The 18,924-nt window shown below is 37.2% G+C and overlaps 2 protein-coding genes across 2 annotated transcripts; one reads left to right on the forward strand and one right to left on the reverse strand.

The window, feature by feature from the left end:
* Positions 1–870: 870 nt before the first annotated feature.
* On the forward strand, positions 871–10,476 carry LOC116166110 (prostaglandin D2 receptor). The gene is made up of 4 exons (XM_031480951.1): positions 871–1,333; positions 1,867–2,044; positions 9,823–10,028; positions 10,073–10,476. Exons 1-4 carry the CDS (start codon positions 935–937, stop codon positions 10,337–10,339), a joined length of 1,050 nt encoding a protein of 349 aa, XP_031336811.1. The 5' UTR covers positions 871–934; the 3' UTR covers positions 10,340–10,476.
* A 2,140-nt stretch (positions 10,477–12,616) lies between these two features.
* Positions 12,617–15,828, reverse strand: LOC116166109 (facilitated trehalose transporter Tret1-2 homolog). The gene is made up of 4 exons (XM_031480949.1): positions 15,678–15,828; positions 15,433–15,623; positions 14,081–14,194; positions 12,617–14,024 (listed from the first exon to the last, which is right to left on the reverse strand). Exons 1-4 carry the CDS (start codon positions 15,730–15,732, stop codon positions 12,792–12,794), a joined length of 1,593 nt encoding a protein of 530 aa, XP_031336809.1. The 5' UTR covers positions 15,733–15,828; the 3' UTR covers positions 12,617–12,791.
* Between the last annotated feature and the right edge of the window lie 3,096 nt (positions 15,829–18,924).

An 18,924-nucleotide genomic window follows, 5' to 3' on the forward strand; every position in this document is an offset into this window, starting at 1 on the left:
GAACGGTTTTTTGTGCCTTCTTAAGAAGACTGCATGCGTTCCGGAAGAAATTGTGGAGATTCTGTCGGTCTGTCGATCCGTTTGCCAAATTACTTTGTACTGGTTGGTGCTGTTGACCTAAAATGGTAAAGTGTATCTTATAGCAATGGTTCCGGTACGAGCAAAAATGTCTGCGTTCGATCTCGTTCATCTACTCGGTTGGATCTAACTTCCCACTACTATGAATCAGTTCTATTTGATATCAGGTTAAAGGTTTAAACTTTGCACCTTGAATTAAGTGGTTCGAGGTTTGAACTGAATTTTGAAAGTACCAAATGAAAATCGTAATGCTTCTGTCTTTCGTACACAAGAATCCTTTGAACCACAAGTTTCTGTGACAAGGTCATAAACCTGGTGGCAATCAGCCTACATTTTAAATTTGCATATAAGATCAATCATAAAAAGCTTTAAATATAAAACTCTTAAGAGGTTTGATCCGAATTTCTAAAATTAGCCTTTGGTATTTTTGTTGAGTATGTACTTATTTAAATAAGGTAAATGGCTAATTGCATATTTTTCACTATCCTGTGCAATTATGACCACCATTTCCTCCTGCATTTATGGCATGGCGACGGTTGATTTAACCAGAATAGAGTGATTAAGTTGTTTTCTTGTACTAATTAATTGAAATTGTTATGCAGATAGAATCTGCATCTGTTTTATACAGACAATAATGTTATGAATAACGCATAACATATAACATAATAATAAAGACAGGATGTCAATAATAAGGTGGGTATATGATTAGAACTTAAATGTTTTAGCAAAATCAAGTAGCTATAGGAACAGGATAACGCGATTGCGGCTTAGTGAACTTCATGCGTTGTCCTTAATAACACCATTGAATAACGTTTCACTCAACGATAACACTCAGTGTTTCCGAGTTCCTCCCGAAATGAAAAACATTACTGCAGTAGCTAAAGCGATGGAGCATTTCTCTGAAATAAGTGAGAAAAATTCCAATGTGCAGTTAATTATGCACGTGGTGATTACAATTGCGTTTATTATCGGGGCGCTCGCAAATCTAACTGTTTTATGGATTTTACATAAATCATCAAAGGTGCGAAATAGTAAACATATTCTTATGTTACGATGTTTGGCTTCAAATGATATCATTGCCCAATGTGGTATGCTGCTGATGCTGTATTTGAATAAATACGACGTTTTACCTACGCACTGGAGATGCGCTTTATTTGTGTGCCTTCGAGGTTTTGGAATTGGTTCTGGGTGCGTTGCTTTGGTTATGGCTGTCGAACGATGGTTGGCCCTTACAAAACCATTCCTATACCAAGCGGTAAGTTGCAAACTGTTGATTTAGGGGTGCTTTATCCTACGCTTTTAAAACAAGAATTCCCTTTGCAATTCCAACACCCTGTAAAATGTAAGCCAGAAGCTCAAACTTCTTGTCATTTTATCTAAAACGTCAACTATTCAAACTGCTACCTGTTCAAAGTTTCGTATTATTTACATTTGAAATATTGTGTCGCTATAGAGGAAGAAGAGTGCACCCAAGTGGGCCAAAGAGTTTCATTGTTACGGTTACGATCAGTACGAACAATTGCATCCCATTATTCCAGAAAACAAAATAGCATATTTTTTTATTGTACAGAGCATTGCCTTTCCGTTCGTTCATTGCACGTCACAAGATTACAATTTAACATTATTCAAATCAATTAGAGTGAATGAGCTATTCATTAGCTAAGCTTGTGCGCTTCCCTACTAAGAAAATTGGTTGTTGTTGTACCTACCCTAATTTTCGAAATGTATCTTATCCTCATTAAGTCTTTTCACTACCTATACCCAATATAATCATCTTCATTATTTCAGTTTGTTACTCACAGTGTGGTTAAACGATGTATTTTTCTGCTTTGGGGTGGAGCAATTATCGTAACCTATTTTCCATTGTTTGGATTTGGTCAGTATTACAATAATGGAAAATGTAGCAGATATCGAGAAGCGATGCTGTGTAAGGATGTTATTTACGCCTTCATCTTTTTTACGTTTGGTAAGTAGTCGATGCTTTTGACTTTCAGGCAAATATACAAAGCAGGTAACTGAAGTAGCAATTTAAGATTCTAGTCTTTGACTTGCATATTAATGGCGGTTCTTTGCATACCTATCTGATCTGTTGACACGTGTTTTTAAATTATTGACACGACCGATGCATTTTTGATGAAAACTTCATGCTTAAAGGTCGAAGGTCCAGTTAACGAATTCACCAAATGTTTGGGAATGTTTAGGACGGAACCATACAGTTTCCTATACTTAAAAGATCCTTGTCTTGATTTTCCGATTATAACTCGAAATATATGAGCCGGCATCAGTATCATCTATCATAGTTTCTACCAAAAATGCCGTGTTTGGAAAAGAGTAAGCTGAAACGTACGTACTCCATCTAAATGGTTGGAAATGCAAATGAACCACCGTGTCGGTTTCGGCAATGAACCTCAAACTAACATTTACTCATAGTATCCCCAAAGCAAAAGATAGTAATTTCGACAAATGTGTTTCATCAAGACCACCATCATACTTTCGAAATATTCGCATTATGCGGGTCACACTGTAATTGGGCACATGCCTGTTGAGGGTCCAGAACAAGAGAGGGATTATAAATAAATAAATCAATAAATTATTTTGAAGTTTGACTGTAGCTCTGCCCCTTAAGGGACTGGTCCAGAATTTTCACTTTTGTTTGTGTTTATTGCAAATCTCTCCATTTTTCTCTCTGCAATTTAACTACAAAACTCCTTGACCCTTTTCACTGCTTACTAGTAAATGAAACACTCAAGGGCCTATTTTATTCCTATACGCGCTTTCCTTATACATTTTACAAATATGCTTGATTAGAACCGTGTAATTTAATAAAAAATGAAGTAACCACTTTATTTATGTAATACTTCTGACAAATTCCAAAATTTGAACAATAAATATACTGTGGCTAGCATAGATACCACCCGCATATCTGCACATGCGCGTTATGCCCAAAAGCTTTTCGGCCTTTTCTTTTATGTCTAAGAATATGTTATGAAATTGGTTTAATCGGTTTAGCCGTTAGGCCTTTAGGCAGACAGACCAACAGATCGACAGCATCCAGATTTTTTTTGATTCCTGGTGCGTCAAAACATGTGTTTCTTCAAAAAAGTGGAGGGGGGTCATTTTTTACCCCAATGCAATACCTCTTTTGCTAACGTGCGAGTGGTAATAATAATTTACTCATCTCGCAATTTGGGTATAACAGTTTATTTTGTTCTTACAGGACAAATATTTTAGGAAGCACTGCATGATGCATTTTTATGTTAGTTTCAACAATGTCGATTGAATTAATTTATGTTAAACCGCGTCGCCGTTTCGTTCAATTTTTACTACGTCTCTACGTTATTTACTACGCGAACATTGCGAAACAATGTTTTTTGTCGTGTTTTTCTACGATACTGTTTTCTCTCGCAACTTGACACAAGGAATTTAAGTTCTCGTTCAGTTTATTTGATAATGGTAAAACCCTTTACGAGTTAAAACACAACTTTGCTAAGCACCTTTCCGGTTAATAAACTCGCCAGAAAATTTCACACAAAAACATTATTTGTATATTGACCGTAACTGGTCGCTTCAATAATTTAATACGCGCATCCAAATTTATTACTTGCAGTGGTTGCGTGCTGGTAGTTTCCACGTGAATCTTGTCCAACATTCTAGTAAACTCTAGCCTAGTAAATGAAACGAAATACCTCTAACAAAACCGTCTGAACCTGAGATAAACTTTCGCTATCACGTCGCCTTCACATCCTGAAGTCATTAAACAAAAGGCTACTGAAATTGAAATGATACAGAAAAGACGAACTTCATTTCCAACACGTTTTAACGTTTATTACTGAAATTCCACACTTCTCGGACATATTACCCCTTTAAATTTCGACCCCATAGAAATTCCAAAAATATTCAAAACTCAAACGAAAATTTAAAAAAAAATTCAAAATGTCTACCAATACACCCCTTCATTCTCCTTTTATAAATGTGATGTAATCGCTCATATACCTTGAGAACGAAGTGGACTAGAGGGCACTCACAAAATACGAAATATTTGAATCAAATTTTATCGATGATGTTCGTGTGCGTAGACTAAGGTTTTGTCAAATTACCCGACCACCCCTAAATTGAACTAGCGATCCCCTATAGGTTTTACCTAAGAAAATCGAAAATGTTTCAAAATTATTTCCTCACAAATTAAGCATATATGTAGCTGTAAAAAAAATCAACCAAATAAATTAAAAATAAATTAGCTTTATAGCTATTCTTCCATTCTCGCATGTCCAAAGAAAGAATGTGCTTCTACTTTGGGTACAGTAAGGACGCGAAATGAATTCATAGAAGGATAGTGTAAAATTCAAACAAAAAATCAAACCCTCTGGAATTTTGAATATTCTTGTCTATAATGTCTATGGAAGTATAACCCAAAATAGGTGGAGATGTTGAAGGCCCAGCTGCCGGGCGTCTCTCAATAAAACAATATTCATTCATGAATTCAATGAAAATTAACCTATCAGCCCTAAATTGGATTCGAAATCCAACCTATGTTGCCTAAGAAAAAACACTAACTAAACTATTTCCACACAAATTGAGTATGTATGGATCAATTCTATTGACAACATTTAAGGGAAAATACGTGCAAACTAAGCTACAACTAACGTTAATAAAGATAGGTGTAGATTAAGTTTTGGTCAAAGACGCGAATACAAAGTGCCTGAGGAACCTAAATTTGAAATTAATGCCTAAAAACTCTTCCCATACAAACTGAGAATTATCTTGACGATATGTATAGATCGACAAGGGTAGATTGAGATCCAATCAATATGCGAGAAACCACCCGAAAATTGAACTTGCAATTCCCTTACCTAAGATAGATTTTTACATATTCTTCCATGTAAATTTTAGAATGTACATATCAATTTTATTGACAATCCAGAGAAGTGTAGAGTAAGTTTCGGTCATATACCTGAAAACAGATTGCACAGCCACCCCCTACAAGGAACTCACAATGCCTCCTCGTAACGTTTGCCTGAGAAAGACTGCAACGTTCAATCAAATTAAATACGTGAATAAAGATTGCAAGACCACCCCTAAATTGTAGCCTTATAACTTTGGCTAAGAAAAACTACTAAAAATAGAGAATTTGCCGAAAAATTTCGATTTTGAGTGATCGTTTACAAAAGTATTCTATTTCTCTATACGCTCTACAACCTTTGGTTGGCTGTGCTTCTTTAATAAGAATAAACCGATACAACGAAATATCGAAGGATCCTCAGTATTACAATCACTTTTAACGACAATTTATTTTAATCTTACAAAATACGTTTTATAGTTAACAAAAATGCATCAAATTCATGTCTTGGTCATTGAGATAATGCTTTTAATCTTGTTCCCAACGATATCAGTGCAAGAAAAACGATTTTGACATGTTTTGATCAAAATCCATGTGGTTGCCAAAAATAGATCAAAATTCATGTTTTGGTCAATGAGATAATGCTCTTGGTCTTTTTCCCAACGATCTTGGTGCATAAATAACGATTTTGACGTATTTTGATCAAAATCCATGTGGACTCCGATCATTTAACATCTTTGAATCTCACATATGCGGTTATCAAATGTGCACGACGTGATGCACTCTTTCAGCATCAAGATAATGCGTTAGAAAGCTTTTAAAATTCCCAATTCATGTGTAAAAAATAATTTTGGGTACATTTTGCCCTAAGATTTTCGACCTGTACCACAGAGATGAGTTATATTGAATTATTACACATCTAAAAGCCATAGGGAATAATCTAGCGAAAGTCCGAACTCGATACATGACCTAGGGAATGAAATATGTTAATTTCTATTATATTGAGCCCGCAGTTTTTCCTGTTCCGATTCACTGGAAGCCCTATAACTTTTGTTCCTGTTGAACCAGCGTACTGAAAATCAATAGCGTCCGTCCTTAAAATCCAAAGTACCCATACACCAAATTTCAACACAGTCGGCCACTTTTAAAAAGAGTTAGAGCGCACACGGACGGACGGACGGACGGACGACAATACAAAACTATAAAGGATCTGAGGATCCTTAATAATCCTCAATCTGCAGATTTGCGAATGTGTACTTCAAACCCCTATTTCTTGATGATATCACCCACTGTGTTGATATGGACGGCAGTATTACCAGATTTTCAACAGTAGGTACCTAGTCCATCTGCGCTGTAATTAAAACGAAACCTACTGTATAAACTCCATAAATAAGGAATAAGCAGCAATGCATTGAATGATTCTAAGAAAATCTCCACTATCCCGTAGTTACTCCTTAATCATAAGCGTTTGTACTGATTAATGAAAATCGAATCTGACATGCGATGCGAAACTGTTAAAGGGTGGTTTGCTACAAATGGGGCGGTTTGCTACATTTTGCTGTGTGCTTATTTTCGGTGTTTTGAAAGATTACCCGCTTATCAGAAATTAATATTTCGCCTTAACTCTAACCATTGAATAAAAAATTAATTTTTATTCAATGCTCTACGTACTGTACGCTGAAAATGAGTTTTCCTTCCTAAATTAAATACTGAACCCACACATGCAATCCACCTGTTAATTGCAAACAAAAGAAAAATCCATTTTTCAACAAGTCAAAGAGATACAAATACTCTTTAAGAACGTTGGTTATACTTGATATTGTTACTTACCTATCACACCATATTATTGATTATCGTTTAACAGTTAACATCGTCTGTTTACCCCGGAAGTAAGTACATATAAGGACATTCGGTAAAGTGGCATCTGTAAATTAATTTCATTTGCGTTTCCTTATATACATTTTTGGTAATTACGTAAGGAATGTTCGATTCTGCATTCGAAATGTTGTCGTCGCATTTTATGAAAAAGATAAATTGCTCCTTTCAAATGCATATTTCATTTTAACTAGGTGCCATATGCTTGGCAGGACAGCTTCCTAGCTCAAACCAGATATTAAAAAAACGGTTTTGACAGTCTGTAAGTTGTAAACATTTTCTCCAAAATGGTTGTTTATGAGTTTTCCCACAAGTCCCCTAATGCCGTACAGTTGCACCTTGTGCAAGATAAGTTATTATTTGATCAGTCGAATTTATAAAAAAGTTAAAATCCTCTATAGTAAGCGAGGGTTGATTTTTCTGTGAGCTATACTTATTACGTTCAAAATTAACTAGTTTCCTTGTATCTCTGACTTCCTTGGTTTTTTTTACTCCGAATACATTTTAGTTCTTTGTTAAACCAGTTAGATGATTTTGTTGCCACCCCTTCTCTTATCACGAACAAGAAAATGAACAGCAATTAATGATGAAAATGACTAACCAAGTAGTCGCCATCGATATACTCAATGCACCAATATTGACGTCCACCAAACTGCGTTTTAAGTTTTCATTATTTTTACACGAATAACTATATATAGCAATAAGACGTTTCAAGCACATTCCACCAGAGTTAAGTGACGTTAATGCCATAAATAAATCCTTTGTAAATAATTCAAATATTCCTTGCGATTTCTATACTCATACTCATTTTGAAGGTAAACTTAAATTTTGAGATGTTTCTGAGGATAATATAATGCGAATAATTTATAACCTAAACTCCAAAACTATAGGTGAAAATGGCATAAGTTTGGCTGTGTTGTCCTTTAGTAATACCGCATATTACTTTCAGTAGCGTACGCAGGATTTTTTTCCGGAGGGGCTGAAACTCGAGAATTAAGACCAAAGTATGTAAATTTTCACGTATGTCGTACAGATTCGCAAGATCAAGTAAGCGAAGGAAAAAGTAAGGTAGTTTTTCCAGCAACTGCAACATTTTTATTGTCGCTTGGCATTTAAATAATTATACCATGACTGACGACTTACGGGATGGGCCGCTGAGTAGTTAAGTCAATTATTTCGGGGGGGGGGGGGGCTGTAGCCCCTTCAGCCCCCCCTTTACGTACGCCGGTGTTACTTATATTATAAATTTTTGTGGGAGGACAAGCACAATTCCAGATATTTTGAAAAGAGCAAGGGTGTTTTCTTTAATAAAACGCAACCCACCTAAGGATTATACTGACTTGCGACCAATTAGCATCCTTTCGGTGATATCAAAAAACGTTCTTTGCGGCCCTTGTTTAGATTTGGCCGACGTACCTAAATAAAATTCAAAAAATTTAACACTTTTGCTTGAGATTAATTAATTACCCTGACGAAATATCAATTCAATTTCGAAGATCTCTTCAACTTGGGGAAATTTAAATCAGATGATCCGACGCCTTCGCACACGCGGGCATATTCTTTTCCAACTAAACCTGGCATCCCACTGCGGGCCCTGCAGGTTTCGGAATCCCCGATCCACTGACTGGGACTGCTATGTGGCAAAACTCTCAGACCGGTTGGATAGACCAGCATATTACGGCTACATGTTAATTTTCAATTATTCAACAGATTTTCTATTTTTATAAACTTAACTGGGGAGAGTAAATTTTTGAATTATATTGTTTGCTGCATATGTATAGTTTTATATAGCTTCCCACTGAAGTGACAAAATGTACCAACCCCTTTAGAGTTAATGTTACCAAATTTCTAACAGAACTAAAGATGGTCACTTACGATTTTGCATTTTTACTTTACTACGCAACTGAACCCATAGATATTGACTATTTATTTTGAATATTAACTACCCCAAATTTATGAAAGAGGGGGTTAGTATCTGGGTGTGTGAAGTCCCTAAAATTTTGGAATATATACTTTTACTATACAAATAACTTTTTGTATTTTTGAATTTTTGTTATCGACCAGATCAATGAGAGATTCCCTATTTTAAGAGAGGTTAGATGCAATCAGCTGTTCTATGTCATGAAGTACCTACGTAAAAAATAATTTTGATGCCAAAGATAAGGTAAGGTTAAAGAATTCCCATTCGATTGATCTAACTTATATCTTGATAAAGTAATTAGTTCATTTTTTTATATCAATAGTAGTTATATTAAGATTCTCGTTCTATAGTAAGAAACGGAACTTTTCCACAATGTAATTAACGTCGTAGCTTTTAACATAACCGAAATCTCCACGGCGAAGCCCCAAAAAAGAGTACCCTGTATAGTGCTTACTCAATAGAAGTAATCTCTAAGGATTTTAGCGAGTGCTCAAAAGCATGAATGAAAAGGAAAACTAGTGCTATGCGAAATGGCAATTTGTCACTAAACCATCCACATTGAGGCCTGTCCAGCAGGCTCAATTACACTCAGGTAATTTAAACAAACTAACATTGATGAAAATAAACAGAGGCGCTCAAGGCCTGTGAACAATATACCACGCACATGCGATCGATTGAAACAAATTAATTTCAATAATTTTAAATAACCTTAAAGTAGTTATGGTTGCACTTAAACAGACATAGTTCCGCTAGACTACGCATGTCTGGTAGACCCACATGAGATGAGGATGAGTTGCGTCATTGGAACGTTAGAAACACATCCCTGAAGCCAACACAATTTTGATCTTGAGGAAAATTGGATTCTTCTAAGTGATTCCTTAATCAATAATCGAGTTGCCCTTGTGTCTAGATCGAATATTTGGAAATAGGCAACGAGTCTGATATTAATTTTTGGAAATTCGAGAAACAGCCAAATTTAATTGCCTCGTTATTCTTGGCAGAATGACAAGGCTGGGCCCAAATAACAATTTGATAAAAGTTTATACGAATGTTTGATTCAGATATTCTTGACAATGTAAAAGATGAAATATTAACTTAAAATCGTTTATAGGCACATCAATTATACTGGGTATAGTTTGTTGCAACGTGCGAATTCTGTACGAATTATGGAAAATTCGAAACACCCAGCGACCACTAGTTCGGAGATGCAGCAAACCTGAAGTGACTACGAGATATTCAACTGAGGAGGAAGTTTCATTTGCAAAACTTATGGCCGCTCTGTGTATCGTTTTCATTACCTGCTGGATGCCTCAAATGGTTAGTATATCAGTTACTACTCAATATTTACAGGTAACTTTCAGATATCAATTCCTTTGGCCCAGTTTTGGAAGGAATCTCGTCTATATAAGGTTTTGGGAAAGATTTCCGATCCACTGCTGGTAGTGTATTTCGCGTTAGATCCGTATGTTTATGTGCTTCAGCGTTATACAAGAGGAAACCCTTGCAAGATGTTTCTTCGAAGTTCCAGAAGCAGTAGTGGTAGTCGATCTATAAGTATTAATGGCGCCACGCAGACATCAAGCATACACTTGCAAAGCTTAACACCTATTTTGAGAGAAAAAGTATAGAAAAAATGTGCAGTGTCGTAGGTATCCGTAATTAAGCTAGCAATTACTCACTTGAAGATTATACGTGAATTTTTACATTGGTTCATATATGTATTTGTAACCACTACAATATTATTGAAAATTAAAGTGAGAAATTCAATTGGGTATACAAATTCATGCTTAAAATGTATGAAATTGGAAACAAGATATGAAGAATCTAGACGTAACACCTACATTCCTCTTTCCACCTAAAAAGAACAACCCATTTTAGCGCTTCCTGTTAACATGAAACTTCCACACCTACGACTTGATACGTAGAGGGTGTTCTAAAACAGGCTTAGCTGGTTGTAGGGTAGGATTTTGTCACAGGGAGCATTTGATCAGCGGGCACAGATTTTGACCAAGATCGCAAGGATCGGCGGTAGAATAAGCAAATAGCTTTACTAGTTTGCCGTGCAGAGCAGTAAAACTTCGGAATTTTTCCAAGTTAAAATTTCGGCAACACTGGAAGAAATGGAGGTATTACTTTCGGACGGAATTGAATCTTCCCATTGCACTGCTTAGAAAGACCATAACTTCACATTTAAAAAACGAAATAACACTACATTTCACAGCCGACCGTTTCATTAGTATGAAAGGACAAAAACACTACTTCATTTGGTCGTTATTAGAGTAGTCTGACCAAATGGAGTATAGATACCACTAAACGTTTTTTTTCGAAAATTTATTTCTACGGCATCGATTTTTATTTGACCTTTTTAATATTCACAATAAATTTGATAAAAGAGGGGCTGTTCGATTTTTCGTTGGCAAATGGCATGGAATAAACAATAGCGAGATTCGGTCCCAAAATTGTACATTTTTTTTTCTTTTAACCCAGTCTAAGGAAGCTGGAAATCAAAATGCTAAAGACACCCTGTAGATCTTGCCATATGGACGATCACCAGAAATACGTGAATCCTCTGCATGCTACAATAAACCCATAAAGAGCTTTTAAAAAAGCCGCAGAGCACCTCGGTGTGACCTCACGGAGTCATTGGATTTGACCCATTTTCAATAGGTGAACTGTGCAAAGTTTGAACCAAATCGATCCAACCGTTTGATAGTTATCGTGTTCACGGACAGACGGACACTATAGACTCCCCTATAACGCTTGCATCACTTTGCGCTCCCGCTTAATAAAGCATCCGGTAGTTCTACTTGTTTAGTATGATATTAGGGCAGGTACGACTAAACCGTAGTTTGCATCTTCACTTGCGCTCACTGCGTGGTGTTCGAAAAACCTCAATATTTTCGGAATTCTTTCGGTTTTTGTAGGTCCAATAGATTTCAAGTTATGACCCTTCGAAGGTTGGTCATTTTCACCAAAAAGTACAAATTTTACCGGTTTTTCGCGAGAAATATCGACGAAGGTCGAAAGAGATGAGGTTGTAGTAAATTTAATAATCATCAACTTAAAGGTTTCTCAGGTATCTAGAACAAACGAAAATAACAGAAATCGAGGTTTTCAACAATCTGCATGTTGTTTTTCAAGGAAATACAACTGAACTCTTTCTTAACAATGATATAACTCTATGATTGTCAATGGGGATACGTCAGCTTTAAGACAGTCGAAAAGCTGTTCATCTTCTGAGCTGCTCAACTGTACGACTGGAGCAATTGACACAGGTAGAACCATGACAGACCTTGCGTCTCTGATGTTATACATGAGCACCCTCCTCCTGCACATTTCCCGTACCCACAGAGTAGGAACTGAAAGAGGGTGACCGGTGACTTCGTGGAATCCACAGGAATTAGCTCCTGCTAGTGTTTTTTTCCTCCATACAACGTTACCAGGCACTTAGTATTAGTCCAAGCAGTTATTACTTCACTGTGGGTGCTGCACGTGGAATTAGGAATGTGGTACCCACTTCAAAGTGTTGCATCTTAGTGACAAAGATGGAACCTGAAAGGGGCGTAGAGGAGTGGACATGCTTCGTTGATTCACATATAACATTTCGTTATTACTTCCAAGAAAAGTATGAAATAACCGCTGATGTAGGTAGCTCAAATAGGGGTGGACGTCCACAACACCTTTTCGTGGATAATAATCAAACACTAACAATTGGTGTATATACTTACTCGTAGGAATAATTAAGCCAAAGAAATAAAGACGGTTAATTACTTGTCTTTTGATTGTTTATTTTAATTTACAGATAATTAAACTGATATACATCTTTTTTCTTATTACCTAATTTGTGCCACAAATTTAATAATACAGGCCTCACTTTTTCATCATATAGATAAAATTACTTTTGATTTAGCATGCAAAATTTAAATGTGCAATTGTTGTCAGTAATATTTTTATAGGATTACCGCATTATTGCTATTTTATATCGCCCTGCTCGTATTAGAAATAAAGGGAGTATTCCAAACGTAATTGTGAGTTTGTTCATGAGATGACTAGATGGGAGAATTGGTCGCTCTAGAAAAATTAAGGCTTAAATACGTACGGTGTTCCTTTTCTGGTGTTCATAATAGCTTCTATTTCATCTAAACTTTTATTCTTGGTTTCTGGAACAATAAGTGACACAAAAACCACTGACGCGATGCTCAGTATTCCAAATATCCAAAAAGCACCATAAGGTCCAACTCCTTGAATTATATTTACAAAGGATTTGGTAACAACAAATGTGCATAACCAATGAAAGGCAGTTGCAAAGGATGCTGCAATCCCCTTGACTCGAATAGGAAAAATTTCTCCCAACATCAGCCAAGGAATTGGGCCAAAACCTAAAGAAAACCCTAAGACGTACACAATAAGGCTAAATAATGGTACCCAGCCATATTGGGTTATGGGAAATTTCAAATGCAAGAAGTAGAAGTACGTGCCTAGCGTTATTAAGGTAAGAATCATAGATAGACTAGAGACGTATAGCAAAACTTTTCGCCCAGCCTTATCGACTAGCACACTGGCGATGAACGTCGACGCAAAATTAACAAGCCCTACTATAATTGTACTCAAACTACTATCAATTTCAGACCCTGACATATTAAATACATCGGTTGCGTAGTAAATCACCGCTGTAATTCCGGTAAATTGTTGGAAAAACATCAAGCCTAAGGCAATAATCAGTGCCTTTAAGTGTGCGTGTTCGCGTAACTCCATTATAACCCGACATACACTAGGGGTAACTCCCTTTTCCTTGTTAAATAGGTTTGAATATTCTTCGTGAATATCCTCATTTGGACCACGAAGCCACCTCAGCGCATCGTGCGCCTCTCGATCTCTATTCCGAGAGGCGTACCATCTTGGGGTTTCCGGAATTAGAAACACCAGAAATAAAAACGGTATTGATAGGAGAGCACCGCACCAGGCTAGAGTCCTCCACGAAAGGTATGTGCCCAGCAAGAAACACAGTAAAATTCCAATATTTCCAAACGCTGTTGGTAACAATCCCAGAGTCCCACGCACATGCGGTTCAATTGTTTCTCCTATATAAAGGGGCATTGTCAAGGATGCGATTCCTACCGCAAAACCGCTAATACCTCTTGCGACAAACAGAAATTCTACACTCGAAGCGATCGCGATGCTCCCCCAGCATATTAGGAATAAAACATTGGCAATCAAAATCGTTCTCTTTCGGCCAAAGAAATTAATGAGCTGTCCGCCTACTAGCGCTCCAACTAACGCTCCCAACGGTACCAGGCTGCCGACCCACGAAAACTAAAAGTTCATTATTATTAGATCGTGTGGGTCTTTTTTTATAACTAATCACAAACCTCCTCATCGGATACTTTTAACTCCATCTTAATACCGTCGGTTGCCGGTGCTGTAAAGGCTGATATGAATCCGGTCACAGCAGATACACATGCTATGGAAATTGATGCTAGAACCTGAAACAAGCAACAACTAATTTACAGTATTCCATGTTGCTTTAAGTTTTGCAAACATTTGCTGTTATCCAATGGAGAGGAGTCACACTACACGCGCGAAACACAGTGACCCGTGAGGCGGCGTCACTACAACGAGACCCTAGAACGACTTCCAAATTATGCAATGGAAACCTTGATCAAGAAAGTGTCTTGTGTTGGCTTTCTGTAGTAAGCATTACGCATAGATGAAAATTAAGTCGACTTGAAATACTATACGGAAAATTTCCAAAAAAGAATTAAAAGAATTAACATTGTCATTTAAACCAAACGTCGGACAAACAAAAAGAGAAAATAAGAATTGTAGAGGCAAAAGATACCCATATACTATATTTTTTGAAACCTTTCTGGTTGTGAAGCCCTAAAAACATGTTTCCGACATAAACTGCTTTCTAGACTACCGCAACCACAAAAAATATGCATGTTATCTCCCTTGCAAATATCTGTCAAATATTCCAAACTTTCTTTCTGAGGTTTTCAATATCGAACCTTTGACTATGCACTGTGCAGTAACTTTATGTACGTTTGTCGTTTTTGTAGTATGATACAAATTTTGTACTTGATTTTCGAGTTATTCAAATTTATGGAATGGGACTTCACCACTTTGAAGCATTTTTTTTCGAATTCATATTTTGGTCAACATAGGAAAATTTACACATGTACCGCTTTATAGCGAACAGGAATGAAAGCGTGTCTGCAGGGATTATAAGTGAGAAGACGAGGTTAGCCTTTCAAAGAGTAAGCGCACAGAATTTATATGACATGACAAAAAATAGCACAAGAAACTGAAGTGTACAAAAATCCTTTTACAGCATCGAGTATAGATGTACAGTTGGAGCCCCATTGGCCATTGTAGAAATTTGAATAACTCAAAAACCATGAGAGCACAAAATTTGTGTGGTACAGAAAAAAATAGCAAATGACTACAAAATTTAGAAATAGAAATAGAGGCGGTCAACTTAACTTTCAGAAAATACACACCTTATCACGAACTAACACTAATAATCTTGTTTTAGAGATATTTTTTGTTTAAAGTTTCTGGGCGATAATTAAACTACCAGGGTTAGATCGCGATAATTCCATCATTGCCATCAATGTTTATTGAAAATACATTCCAAAAATGGTAGGTAATTGGTGGTGGAGAATTGATGGTGAAGCCGTGAAAAAGTGTTTTCTTTTCAGTACGTTTTGAAAGATGTTACCTGGTTAAAAAGCCTTGGTTTTTTAAATGATATCCCATACGAGGCATGGGTCGCTCTAGACCGAACGTTATTTTCATGCGTGCGATTTTCAGAGACTGTCCCAGCGATTACTGTGTTGGGATCTTCAACTTCTGTATCCTTTTTTTGATTTCCTTGCGGATTTACTGTGTACACGGATGGTGGAGCCGTAACTACAACGTATAGGTAATCAGATCCTACATAAGACAATGTAAAGGTATGCTTACATTTTTGAACAACATTATCCCAAAATTTCGACCGATTAGCACCGTCAGAATCCATACCTACACTTATGACAATAATAAGTATTTCTCATTTGATTATAACCACTAAATCACTGTAATTCAGCTACGCGCGTGAAATGATTACTAATGATCATTACCTCTTATTATGGAATGAGTAAAGTGCTCTTGCATGGTATAGTGGGGTTTAGGATTTTGCGGTATTATAATTTTTGTTGCTTAAATACACCAACCGCAAATCACTTCTTGCCATGACAACCAAATATACAAATCGCCCCTGTGATAAATCTCAGAGCATTGTCCCATGCCTTTAGATTCAAATTTTACAGGAAACGGTAAAAGGAAATGGAACAAATTGGCGATTGCTTCCTTAGTGATGTCATAAGATTTATAATAATACATCATTCCTTCGAGGTTATTACAAACGATAATCTTCCCCTGCTATAGATAACAAGGCCGCTCGTTTCAAATGAAAGGCTCTAGCCAGTGGAAGGTCATTTTTTACTGGATTATTTCCTTCCCTCCTAATTCTGGGCATTTTTTATAATTTTGTAAGCGACGTGTAGATGCAACTAAAACAATTAGCTTTGTTCACATAAAAGTATGGCTTAGGTAATTAGAAAAAGTATTTAACGTGCCTTTGACAATACTAATAATTACAATGAGAAAGTTAATACGCAGAGGTAGCTGCTGTATTACCTTGATAGTATCTACTGAAGCACATCGCGTAAGTCTCGCATGCTTGTTCAATACTACTATAAAATAGGCGAAAGATTGAAGGTTATTAAGAATTGAAAGCCTCACGAGAATTTGACTAATTTCGGAAAAGTGAAACGAGATTTGATTTGTCTTTCCCAAATACGAGACGATGGATCAACCACCACATTCGGAAAAGTGGATTTGTCCGAATTCGGCCACCAGCATATTGCCAATGTGCGAATTTGCGGAGGTTTAATGTAGCCCAGAATCCGTTCTGGATCTTTTGCATTGCCAGAATGCGTAGTGGCATTCCAATTTTGGGAATTCCAGAAGTCATTTTTTCGGACGTTTTCTTATAGTTTCGGGAATCCAAAACTGACAAAATTTTGAAGATTGGGTGGGTCACTACCCATGTAGTGGCATAGAGTAAATACAAATTCCTCTATGGTAGTGGTCCAAACGGCAGTCTGTAAATTCGGTCGGAAAAAGGAATTATCTAATCTAATGTAGTCGTTCAATCTTCAAAATTCAGGGAGTTTTGGATTTTACAGGCCAAGTTTCCCGGTCGAAATCGAATAAGTCATTTTTTCAACAAAAATACATGACGTCTGTATATATGCAACAAAAAATTTCAGTTATTTGTTTCTTACATGCTCATATCATTAGCACATTACACGTTACCGATGTTTACGAAATCAACGGGTCCCTAGTTCTCATTTGGGATAAAAGCGCCCAACAGAACTCTAGTGATAAGGAAAGCTAGTCCAGCTAAAAAGTGATGTTTGTGATTTTTATATTTATTTTTTATCCTAACAACGTAGAGCATATTAGCTACATTTTTTTCTTGTACGAGGAGGTACCCAAAAGAAACAGGAATTGGACTGCGGCGGGGAGGAAAGGTGGCGGAACCCATTGTGCGATCAGACGGTCGTTAGGATCACGCCTCCGGAATCAGTGTGCGTAGTTGTGTCGTTGTGAGTGTATCAGGTCGTTCGGGAGAATTTTGTTGAAAACGGCATGACAGATTGTCCAGAACAACGCGTGGCTCTGAAATGTTGTTTCCTGTTGGGGAAATCGGTCGGGGAAACTTTAAGGCTGCTTATGGGGATGCTGTCTTAAGTAAAACCAGAGTCTGCGGCTGATATTCACGTTTTAATAATAAAGAAATGATAATTGAAAACCAGCCCCGTTTGAGATCGTTTTTGCTGAATTTCGTATTATCCCAGGGCCCCCAATTGGTTGAAGACGTCTCTGCTCACTGCTGTGAGGTGTCTAGCATATCATGTAGTTCAATTCAGCGGATTTTATTCGAAGATCTACACATGAGGAGGGTTGCAGCCAAATTTGTCCCTCACCTTCTCACAGGCGAGCAAAGGGAGCGTCTCCTTCAGGCATATTTGGAGCCTCAAAATCAGCTCAAAGAAGACCCCCCCCCCCCATCCACACGCCGGATCTTGCCTCTTTCATTTCTTTTTTGCCACGGTGGAAGTGGTACAAAAATCGCTAGGAAGCCTAAAAAACATCCAGTCAGATTAATTAAAAAATGTTTTGAACAATGGAAGGATTGTTCGAAGAAGTGCGCAGTAGTTAATGGAAAATACGGATACGGATTTTGTTGCCGAACAGAGAGTTTGTAGTGGTGTTGCGATTTTAATTCGAACAGGTGCTCAGATCCAGAGAGTAGTCTTAAACGGACGCGTAGCCGTAAAGATATTTGTTCCGATAGGTAATGGTTACCCTCTGTAACACATAAACATCCCGGATACCGACTGGACAACTGAACAACTAGAAGATTTATTTGAGCAACTCCCTACTCCGTTTGTTGTAGTTGGAGATTTCAATGCGCACAATACACTGGGGGGGGGGGGGGGGTGCTCAGAAAGCGATACTAGAGGACGCATGACTGAGAACTGGTTCATTAGAAACGATACAGGACTCAGGAGAGGCTATACTTACCATAACGCTGAACCAAGCGCATTTGATGCTATTGATCTCACCTTTTAGTCTGATCCTAGTACCTCAACTAAATGGCGTCCCATTAATGATTTGCACAATAGCGCTCATTTTCCAATTGTTATAGAAACCACCTCGAAAATCCAAGATCAGACAATCATTAAAAGGTTTCTTACATCAAGGAAAGCAAATTAGCCTATATTCCAGAAAATGACAATGTTGAGTCGTATACTAAAGCGATTCTCGTTAGTATAACCAGGTGCGGCGATAAGCCTATAAAGCGACCACTGCCATGGTGGAATGATAATGTCAAAAAAAGCTGCCTTCGGGAAGTACCAAAGGCAGCCAGTAGATTCCAAAAAATCTATACACATGAAGCGCTCTATCCACCATAAACAAAGGATACGTATGGTGTTTTTCTTTTACTTCTTACAACCATCAGTTTCAAAAGTGTGTGGCCCCAAGACCATTACCTTGCCGTTAAAATTTAGCAAGAAAAAAATGGTCACAAGTCTGTCAGAAAGAGACGACTTCCAATAAATTTTGATTTCTAAAAACCCAAAAAATGGTAGCCATCAAG

The sequence above is a fragment of the Photinus pyralis genome, unplaced genomic scaffold (assembly GCF_008802855.1).
Source record: "Photinus pyralis isolate 1611_PpyrPB1 unplaced genomic scaffold, Ppyr1.3 Ppyr1.4_LG3a, whole genome shotgun sequence".
Classification (NCBI taxonomy): Eukaryota; Metazoa; Arthropoda; class Insecta; order Coleoptera; family Lampyridae; genus Photinus; species Photinus pyralis.